General features: G+C 42.1%; 1 protein-coding gene across 1 annotated transcript; it reads left to right on the top strand.

Annotated features, from left to right (window-relative positions):
- The first annotated feature begins 332 nt into the window (after nucleotides 1-332).
- Nucleotides 333-10,985, top strand: LOC139365027 (ammonium transporter Rh type B-like). Its single transcript, XM_071102341.1, has 10 exons — nucleotides 333-720; nucleotides 5,543-5,729; nucleotides 5,896-6,046; nucleotides 6,261-6,408; nucleotides 6,681-6,847; nucleotides 8,382-8,519; nucleotides 9,173-9,306; nucleotides 9,451-9,572; nucleotides 9,760-9,833; nucleotides 10,288-10,985. The coding sequence occupies exons 1-10, from the start codon at nucleotides 534-536 to the stop codon at nucleotides 10,363-10,365; spliced, it is 1,386 nt and encodes a 461-aa protein (XP_070958442.1). The 5' UTR covers nucleotides 333-533; the 3' UTR covers nucleotides 10,366-10,985.
- Nucleotides 10,986-11,261: the final 276 nt, after the last annotated feature.

An 11,261-nucleotide genomic window follows, 5' to 3' on the forward strand; every position in this document is an offset into this window, starting at 1 on the left:
GACTGTCTGCATGCATCTGTTTGTGTTTTATAATTCACCATGGGCCTTGAACCATTAACCTAATGTTTTACCGTAGATAATGAATGAAAAAGCATTTTTTTAAATTATTTCAATATGAAGGGTAACCCCATGAAAATAGTTTTTAATGGGTCATTTTTCTTCTCTATGAATCTAGAGGAGTAACTGATCATTTTAAGGAGTCCTACCTCATTCCAGACCACCTTAACAGCAGCAATAGTGAAGGGGAGGAGCTGAGGTTATCTTGCAGCCTATGATTGGAGGCATACAGAAAGGTGGTGGGCATGAACATTTTCAACCAAAACTCACTAATTAAGTCAGACCAACTCATGTGTCAGCTTGAGTCCTCACTCCCTGCACTCCCACTCTCCCATCGCATCTCTGCAGCCACCAGTGCTTGTGAGTGTTAGTGTATGTTGCTGTGTTCCCCGCTCTGGAGCTGAGTTGAACTTTTAACCATTCACCCCTAAGGCCATAGTGCAGAGCCAGGAGAACACCCAGGTAACCCCACAGCCATGACGAATTCGGCAACTAACTTGCGGCTGAAGCTGCCCATGGCCTGCATCATCCTGGAGGTGATCATCATCATCCTCTTCGGCGCTCTGGTGCAGTATGACGATGAGACAGACGCCAAGCTCTGGCACAAGGAAATCGCCAATGGCTCTTCCAACTACGACAACGACTTTTACTACCGCTACCCCAGTGAGTGACCACAGCGAGGGGGGTAGGGTTGGGGTAATGAGACAGGTGGGGTAGTGGACATCCAAAACCACTGATACAGGGTCAGATACGTTTTCATCCTTTTAATGGTTATGGTTATGATTAGGTAGTATGATGATCTGACCCTAAATCTGTGGATAAAGGTAACTATTTCCTTGTGAGGGTGGAGAGGATGGGGGATGTGGAGTCCATCTATAGAAATGAAAGGATTGTTCTTTTCCTTCTTTATTATGCTTTGTCTATGTGTCTGAGACTTGCATGGTAGTAGAAGCAGATATGTTGGTTGTTTAGGCAAGTGTCTTGTGTCATTCATGCCATACATGTATGTCAAGACAATGAACATGACAGAAAAGTTGTCTGAACCTCAAACGAATCTGACGACTAAATCGGAAATCATTTATTTTCCTTTTGTGTTATGCCACACGTCTTGCTCCAGTGCTGTGTTTGGATATTGCCTTCCCGCCTAGGGAGTCTACCCCATCTGGCTTTCTTAAGGATGTTACGCACTTACAATATGGTTGTGTGGAGGAGATGGGGAGGTGGGTGGGAATGGTCATGAGAAATTGAGGTGAGCTGTTTGTAAGGGTTTGCAGAGGGGCAAAGCAACTCTGTTTTACGTTTGATCTGTGCTCAATGCTGTAGATTAGCATTCCCACTCCGAGACCCTTTGATATATAGGACAGAGTGGGGTAAGATGAGCCAAAGGGGTAAGTTGAGCCACCCTTGTTTCTAGGAAACCATAAAATGAGTAATATGACCAAATATTTAGGAAGAGGTCATGGGTTATGTGAAGGAATAAACCACATGGAAAAGTCATAGTGCATCCTTGTAGCTGTGTGGGCTAATATAGTCAAAATGTTTGTCCTTTGGTAAGTTGAGGGAATGGCCATGGGGTAAGTTAGGCCAATGGTTGAGCCTATTGCAGGTTGAGGAAACAGAGCCTGGCCTATGTTAAAAGTGTTTGTTAGGCGTTAAGCCTGTGTTTAAAGATGCTTGAAATGATTAAAATACAAAAAAGCGATTGTGACTGTGTTTAAATTTGTTTGGGAAATAAAGGTTGTGGTAATATTTCATTCAGTACAGAAATTTGTAGGTGGCTTAACTTATCCTGTCCCGGGGTAAGTTGTGCCAAGAGACCACATAGACCAAGCTATGTTTTCAGAAATGTAATGTTTACATCAATTCAGATTATTTCCAGGGATACACAACATCCTGAAATATATGTTAATAATTTTGTTAGAAAGAATACTATATTTCCCTTGACGGAGTAATGCTGAATGTAAAAAATGTATCAACTTACCCCACTCTCCCCTACGACCCCTGAGCTCCTCAGTGTTCAATGTGAGTTTTCCCTCTTTTGCTTTGACATTTGGCTGCAAGCAGCAAAGCAACAAATGGTTAATTTGTTTCCTAATTAGAGGAGGGTTTGGTTGCCAAATGTTTTTGGGTGAACTTGTTTTACTTTCTGTGACAGTGCACTCCAGTTCACTGATGTACCAAATACATCATTCTCATTGTCTGTTTTATACTTGATATGCTCCGTTTTGCTTTGTGTTGTGGTGTACAATACACATCAACAGTCAATACAGTACATATTGGAGACATACGGAGACCTGAAAACAGACAATGTGCTTAAGTGATTGCATTCCGTCTGTCTGCGGTCCACTGAAAATAACTGGAAACTAGAAGCTCTTTGTCAAGTGGGAGGAGAGGGAGAGTTAAGTTCTCCAATGTCAATATGTAAACAAATCCGGCATGGGGAGAGATTTCTGTCCTTTGATTTAACCGTTTAGTATCTCAGATCTTTCTGTCAATGTTGTTTTGATTAGCGTCAAAACCCTCTAACATAGGCTACTTTGAACAGCAAGAGGGAAGGAAATGTGGTCTCTGAATAGGTTATAGCATGTCTGTTGTAGTGGGTGTCCAATCAGTCACCAAGGGCAAAGGTATACTTTTCCTCCTCTGAACGTTGCTGTTCCACCTTAACAGATCAGTAATGAAATGCAATGGAAGACTGTTGGGGGGAGGTGGTGGAGGTATTGGGTGTGTCCAATTCTTAGCCTTGTTGAAAGTTCCTGTGTGCAACTAGTCCTACCTGTCACCACACCTTGAGGCTTTCCCAATACAGGTGGATGGGTGGATGGGTGCAGGTAAGCCCCGGGGTAGAAAGAGTATGAGAATGTCTGATATACAGGCATGGGAATGTGTAGGAGGAATGTTTAATTTTCACATTCCCCCCATCACTGTCTAATTAGTGAATGGCCAGGGGGATAGGGACTTCTGCGTGAGAAAGGGGCACCGGGGGGAGGAACGTGAAGGGAAAAGGTTGAGTGGGGAACAGAAGGTGGGAGGGAGGGTTAGGAGGGAGAGAGTGATTGTTCTTAGAGAGAAGGAAATGTTTGCTTTGGCAGTCTGATTTGTGTTTATTGTCATGCCAGCAAGGCTTGTCATATGGATGGCTGATATACACAGAAAGAGAGTTAGGGAGAGCGAGAAAGCAAGAGAAAAAGACTGTGTGGCACAAAAAGGTCATTAAGGAACCAAGTTGAGCTATCAGCCACTTTGGCTAGTAGCATGGTTTCCAGTTTTCCCTTGTTAAGGCTGGGGAGTCATAGCCTGGTCAATCATACTGACCACTGTGGTCAGTGTGGTTGACCAGGCTACGGGAGTCATGGGAAACTTTGGGAGTTTAATTACATGAATCTCTGAGAGTTGGATCATGTCCGTTTGACTTTGAATTCAATTCATCTTTGAGGTTGAAGTCTGTGACTCTTTTGAGCTTTCAATCAATTGAGCACATGCAGATTGGACCTTCCCTTAAGCAGGTGAAGCTGCTGATGCATGTTATGCCAGGCTCACTATTTATGCTCTTGCCTCAAGCTATTGAGTGATTGAGTACACTGATTTTGACAAAGTAGAAACCTGTTCAAGGTTGGGTAAATTTGAAAGAGGAAGCACTAAAAGTCCATTAGAAGTAATTATTTCAGATCTTTAACCCGTCAGCTTCACTGCTGAATGGAAGATCACCTTCAAGAATGAAACTCACATACAGTAACAGGTGCACATCTGACTACTCTCATTGATCATGTCCTGTTTGGAACTTCAAACGTTTAAGGTGTAGTAAAACAAATTACGGGGGGGGGCTCAGCCCCCGATTGAGACATGAGCTCCCCTAACTGCAACAAAAGTCACACTTTGGGGGGACTCTAATTGAACCATTCTCCTATTGGTTTAAAATACAATTTTGTACTGCTAAAATATATTACATGTATACATATTAAAATAGAAGCTTATTCCAAATGAAAGGAACCCCCCCACCTCTCCGCCATGGTTTAAACCAGTGATAGTTGGTTGAGGTTCTTTCAACCGCATTCATCTTTCCCATATTGCCTATCTGCCATGAGATTTCGCTAGCAAACTTGCAACATGGTTTCGACTGGGTCCAACCCTTTAGCGAACTTGCAACATTGTTTCAACTGGGCGCTCAATTTCCCCTGCGGATGAGCTCGGGACAGACACAACTGTATTTGCGTCCCCATTTGTCAGCAATACGCATCATTTAATTCAGGCTACAAGAGTGTAGGCTTAATGACAATCACCAAATATCATTAGACTTTTCGGTGTTTTGTAACAGATGTATCTATCCCTTCATCAAATGGCGGTTGCACAGGGCAGTGTTTGGATCATGAATTATTTTGGAGTGGATGTGCAGGTAGCCTACTTCTGAAGGTGATTTGTTTGATAAGTGAAAACATTATCACTGGATGTGTTCATGACACATTAAAAGGTAATACATTGTTTACTGTTAAAATACATGTCTTTACTATTAGCCCCATGATAAGTTTTGTGCAGCAATAGGAAGTCCCGTGAATAAAATTGAGACCACCAAATGTCACGATATAATTCTCCCTCTGCTGCTCTACATTGTCTGGTTGTGGAGGTTGACCTCATTGCTATGAGATAAGAGATGTGCTATGGTATGTCAACATGTAGAAGAAGCCTACCATCTCCCTTAGAATTATGGCTGCTCCACTTGACACATGTCTAGAAAGCAAATGATCTCTTGATTGAAAGATAGTCAGAATTAAGAGAACTGTAAAGTAGTCATTAGGTTAAAACTGGTCTGTATGTTGGCTCATGAGCTCAGGTAATAGATTACCTTTAGGTCTTTCACAATAAATGTCAATGTGTGCAATTTTTTACATTATTTATTTATCTACTCACTGGTGTTGCCCGTGTGTGTGCATGTTACATTTTCTCACTGCTCTGTAGACGTCCTTCTAGGGGGTGGCACAGAGTATTTGGGCCAACCTGCCAATGGGGAGTTGGGCAGTGGAAATATCCTCCATGCCAATGATCAGTTGCCATGCAACAACCAAGAGATATTGTCCCTACTCCCCAGTGCCATGTGGATGAATACGTCCAGTGGGCAGGGGGAGGTGTAGTAGGCTGGGTTAACAAGGCCAGAAAGCAGGTTGAATGGAGCTATGAGGCACAGGGTAACTTCTCTGTGTCCTTCTATGTAGGCCAACTGAGGTTCCCAAAGCCCCCTGTCCCGCTCAATTTAAATCACAAAATGTTGACTAAAAGGGGTTGTTGGTGTTTTGTGGAGAAGTCACCAGAAGTCACCAACTTAGAAAGATACTGCTATACTACTGTCATAAAAGACATGGTCTTTCTCACCAAACCATAAGAAGGGGATTGTTAATGTGTTTACGAGACTGACCACACAGGCAGTTGAATAGTGACAATGTGCATCCAACTCAATAAAATAATCTATAATGTGTTCTCTTCCTTTGTTCAGGCTTTCAGGATGTGCACGTGATGATCTTCATTGGCTTTGGTTTCCTCATGACGTTCCTGCAACGTTATGGATTTAGCAGTGTGGGCTTCAACTTCCTCATTGCGGCCTTCGCTCTGCAGTGGGCAACTCTCATGCAGGGCTTCGTCCACGGCATGCATGGGGGCAAGATCCACGTCGGAATAGAGAGGTAGGGCTTATGCACACACTAACCTACATTTCATTACTACAATAAACACAACACACCAGCAGATACATGTGATGTGTATACATGGCACATCATACGGGTGTAAGTGTTTACTGTAGTGCATCCCATAATAAACCCTATCATTAAGAGTTGTTTGTCCCTCCTGCAGTATGATCAACGCTGACTTCTGCACAGGCTCAGTGCTCATCTCATTTGGGGCGGTCCTGGGAAAGACCAGTCCAGTCCAGCTGCTGGTCATGTCTGTGATTGAAGTCACCCTGTTCGCAGTCAATGAGTTCATTGTGCTTACTGTTCTGGGGGTGAGTGAGTGAGTGTGTGTGTGTGTGTTTAGGTGTACCATTAAATGTACAATTCATGTCTTCCTGTATATGTCTGTATACAAACCTACAGTAAAACTGCTTTTTTACGTACTATTATGCCTACTCTCCTATTAGGCTTTCTCATCACTCTTGAATAATGTACTTTAAGACAAAGCTTTTTACACCCCTTAATTTAGATAATTTCCATCTTTAGGCCAAGGATGCTGGTGGCTCCATGACCATTCACACCTTTGGAGCTTACTTTGGATTGATGGTGGCTCGTGTTCTCTACCGCCCCAACCTGGACAAGAGCAAACACAAGAACTGCTCTGTCTACCACTCTGACCTCTTCGCCATGATTGGTAAGAATACCTCCTGCTCGTCGTAAGCAGGAAGCCTGTACATTAGATACAAATAGCCACCATCAACAAGTCGGACAACTTAACCTTCATTTTCTGAAGACGCCAGTTATGTTTTGACTGTACATACAATGCATGCCAATGTATGGGAATCTGTGTCATAATTAAGAGTACATCCACCTCCCCAGAAATAAAACCTTACCTGTAAGCTTGCTAAACTAAAGGACTATATTACATACCGGTATGGTAATACTTATTTTTCACTGACTGCTCAGGCACCATCTACCTGTGGATGTTCTGGCCAAGCTTCAACTCTGCTGTGACGGCCCACGGAGACGACCAGCACCGCACGGCTATGAACACCTACTATTCCCTGGCTGCCTGCACCCTGGCCACCTACGGCCTGTCTGCCGTTGTGGCTCATGATGGCAAGCTAGATATGGTGAGGGGGCTAGTACAGTGTGGGGACTTAAGGAAAAGCAGGTCCCTAAAAGTAGTATAGGGCTAGACATGTGATGCAGACTTGGGGAGACAAAGTAGGGAGAAGTAGGATTCTACAGGGACTATGCAGTGGAAACGAGGGGCTTAAAGTGGTCTTCCCAGATCATTTCAAGTGGGAGTTAGGGACTAGGCATGGTAGGGGAAGGAAGAGTTCTCCCTGTGTTTGTTGTCAATACAATCTGGTTCAACTGTATTTTGCGTCATAGGCCTACTAGATATACTGTATCCCTATTAGATGTTATACATGTAAGTAAATATTTGGAATGAATCATGACTCCTTTGGGATGAAATCCTTATTGGCAAACTCTGAAGCATCATGCAGTATGTTTGCCTATACAGACAGGTATTTCAACTCTTGTCAACAGATGTAGTCAGGCGTGCTTGGTGAAGGTTTAACACAACTCTAGATTTCTTACATACTTACATTATTATCATTATTGTTATATTTACTCCCCTCGCTCTAGCGCTTCAATGATTTAAGATATTAACATGAAACTTCCAAATGTGCAGACTGAAAAACGTTTTGATAGCATTTAGCTCACCAACAGTAACTCTTGAACCGTTCAAGCTAGACACCAAGTCAACTTTCACGTGTTCAGGCTATCCTACCAATCAATCAATCTTTTCATCTACCCACGTTTTCAACTATAACCAGTCACTACCACCACTACCACTTCTGTAACTTATTTCGAAAACATAAATACTTTAAAACAAGCACACACATTTTCTTCAGTAAATATACTTTTCTAGTTTAGATTTGATTGATCTATTCTAAAGTATCAAACTATGAATCCTCAAACTTTCTCACAAGATACAATTTAAGAATTGGAAACCATCCCCCAAAAAATGCACGCTGAAGTAACTATGGTGTGATGCTATCTACCTTTAGAGCATACAGTCATGTGAGCCAGACAAAATATCTAGTTGCTATGTCCCTTGAGGACATGGCTGTCATCTACATCTCGTTCTGAAATCAAGACGGTACATTCCTGTCTAGATGGCAATCAATCTGAAGTTGTCTTTTCTATTCAATGGAGGGAGTCAGTGAACATAGCACATGACCTGGTGATAGTAGTACTGTTCTAATCAGCTCATATTATCTCATAGTTGGTGAAAGGGTAGTGTGTCCGCAGCATATCATCAAATCTGTCTGCAATCTAACAAGATTTTCACTACACCCGCAATAACATCTGCCAAATGTGTGTATGTGACCAATAAAATTTGATTTGAACTCTACACACTCGCACACCCCCACTTTGCATGACGGCGATACCAAACTGTCCCACAATGCTGCATGGGTTGGGATTTTTGTATTATTCAAGTATTACATCATTCATCCTACCTTCTCGTTCCTTGACATTGGTACCGTGCAAAATTTGAGAACAGTGATAATTAAAATAAACGTATGACTGGACTCTGACAATCTACCATTTTGAACAGCATTTAAAAAAACGTTGTCTCTCTCCTCTCTTTAGGTGCACATCCAGAACGCTGCCCTTGCCGGTGGGGTTGCCGTGGGAACTGCTGGTGAAATGATGCTCACTCCTTTTGGCTCCATGATTGTGGGCTTCCTGGCTGGAACCATCTCTGTGCTGGGCTTCAAGTTCCTCTCGGTAAGGCCAACCTGCCATTAGTAAGACAGGATATAGGAAATGGAAATGAAAATGTATTATCCTCCTGAGACCTAGCAATAAAACATATCTGCAATTAAAAATCAATGATATTACATTAGAAGTGTTTGGGGTGAAAAAAACGTTTTACAGAAAAATAAAACAATTGACATTACAGTAAATGAGTACAGTAGGTACATTTGTTTTACAGAGGACATAATTAAGCTATTATTTGAGAGATTAGTGCACTGCTCTGAAAACTCACCAAACTATTCCTGAGATATTTATTTACTATAAGCAATTGAATATCAAACTCACAAAAAAAATGTTAATTACACAATTACACACACATAAAATGTGATAATTGTGTTGGCAGCCATTTTGACAAACAAAGAGAAAGTTATCCAGGTCACACTCCCACATGAGAAATCATTGAAAAGCCCAGAATGTCCTCTCAAGGGGTATCAGTAGGATATGACAGTTAATGATGCCAACAGAACAAGCATATCTACTTACAACATAAACAGTCATGTTGAGAAACACATCCACTTAGGTGTATATGGCACCTTTTGAAGGACATGAGGGTGCTAGGGTACATAGACATCACAAACACCCGCACTCATGGCACTGGCAACTTTCCACCCCTGTCCTCTCAGCCTATCCTGGAACAAAAGCTGAAGATACAGGACACATGTGGCGTCCACAACCTGCACGGCATGCCTGGAGTCCTGGGAGCCATCGTTGGAGCAGTTACTGCTGCTCTGGCAACCAAGGACGTCTATGGAGATGGGTTAGTCTGCCTTTTTTTGACAAGTTGGGAAAGTGTGTCCTCTACTGGTTTTATGGTGAAGCTCCCACTATTGCGCAACTATCCCGTCAAAGCGTGCATTCACACAACAGTTTCATTCAACACTCCCTACTCTCTGTGATGCAGGATGGCTGATGTGTTCCCTGACATCCAGTCTGGTGATGTGGAGGCCTCGTTCCAGGGCATACGACAGGCCATCTCCCTGGCTGTGACCCTCGGCATTGCCCTCCTGGGCGGTCTTATCACCGGTATGTAGAGGGACTAGCTAGAGGATAAGGGGGATTTAAATATTATCTACGTGTTGTAAGCACATATAGTCATTGTCTTGACTGGTTTGTTTCACAAATGCATGGTGATATTAGAACTATGCTCTTTTGTCCCTGTATATTGTCCCTTGTGTCTGTGTGTAATTGTATCATGTCCTTTTTCTTGTAGGTTTTATTCTGAAGCTGCCAATCTATGGTGCTCCTCCTGACACCATCTGTTTTGAGGATGGCATCTACTGGGAGGTAAGTTTAGCTACTACACCCAGTCACTTTGTATGGATGAATGGACACACAGGACTCACTGATTTGTACATAGTGTTTGTGTGAGAGTGCAGGGCCATTCAGGCCCATGAAGGGTTAAAGATTGCCAACGATGGCATGCAGTTGGGCCCAATGTTATGCAATATGATATGTGGCCACAAGGTGTCATGCTTGCATTTGGTTACTGAACTCAAATAACTGCTTTTCATCATAAGCAAAGCAGTCACCCTCAGAACACCAGGTGGTGCCATTTCACAAGGTCAATGCATGCATAATCAGTAATACGATTTTCTTGATTAAAAAAATATACAGATTTAGGAATGTCTTGAAATTAGTTAGGAAATAGGTATACTTTTTATGACTCGATAAGGTGAAAACATGGTCTAAATAAATCATCCACTACATATTTTTCTCTTTCCATTTATTTATCTCTCAGCTGCCTGGTGAGGAGGGCTCACATGAGGAGTTGACCACTGTCAGGACACCGGACGAGGCAGAAAAGCTCAACGCATAAACACACACACACACACACACACACACACTTGAGATCCACACATAGTAGATTGTACAACCAGGATGTGGCAGCACATGGTGCTTGTGTATGTCTGCCATTTTTCAATGTGCCAATGACCATATCTGATTCACTAATATGGTGGTAGTGTGTGTTCAAATACTCCAGACCATCAGCAGAAGTGCCTTTCACTCTCAGAAGAAAACAATCTCAAGGTAACCCATAATGTGTTTACACCAGACAGAAGCATGCTATCCTCCAAGCAGCATGGGCCATGGGCAGTCCATTGCAATATACCTCCTACCAGCTGCCTTATGTTATGTTCCTAGATGATCCTATGAAGCTACAGTATATGACAGAGCTGTAGACTTGAATCAAGGTCTGAGAATTTGAATAGGGCTAGTGAAACCTGTTTGATGATGCAAAAACAATGGATTATGCTAATTTTAATTGAGTGTTTTTATGATTTTGTGGGGCTTCTCCTCTCTTGAAGATATGTTAAATTCACCAATGTTCAGGGAATTACACTTTGAACCATTTTTAAACATCCGATTGACTAAGGGAAAGACAAATTCGCAGTAGGCCTGTGTGTTGTAAATTCTATATTAAAACCAAAGAAAATTGTACCTCGCATGTTATTAATGTAGATCGCTGATGTTTTCATGAATAGACAATCACTTTTATAGATGCAAGTCCATCATTAAAAATGTAAAGTATTCCAGACTAAAACTATGCGAAGATAGTAGAGTTTTGACGATTGAATATTCATTCTGTGTCCGGATTCTCCTTTTCTTCTATTTCTATACTATGCAATGTATTGGGTAGATTAGAGTTGCTATTGTACAATTATGTACAGTTGTGTATTGTACATAAATGTTTAGACAACCTAAAATGTGATA

The sequence above is a fragment of the Oncorhynchus clarkii genome, chromosome 2 (assembly GCF_045791955.1).
Source record: "Oncorhynchus clarkii lewisi isolate Uvic-CL-2024 chromosome 2, UVic_Ocla_1.0, whole genome shotgun sequence".
Taxonomy (NCBI): Eukaryota; Metazoa; Chordata; class Actinopteri; order Salmoniformes; family Salmonidae; genus Oncorhynchus; species Oncorhynchus clarkii.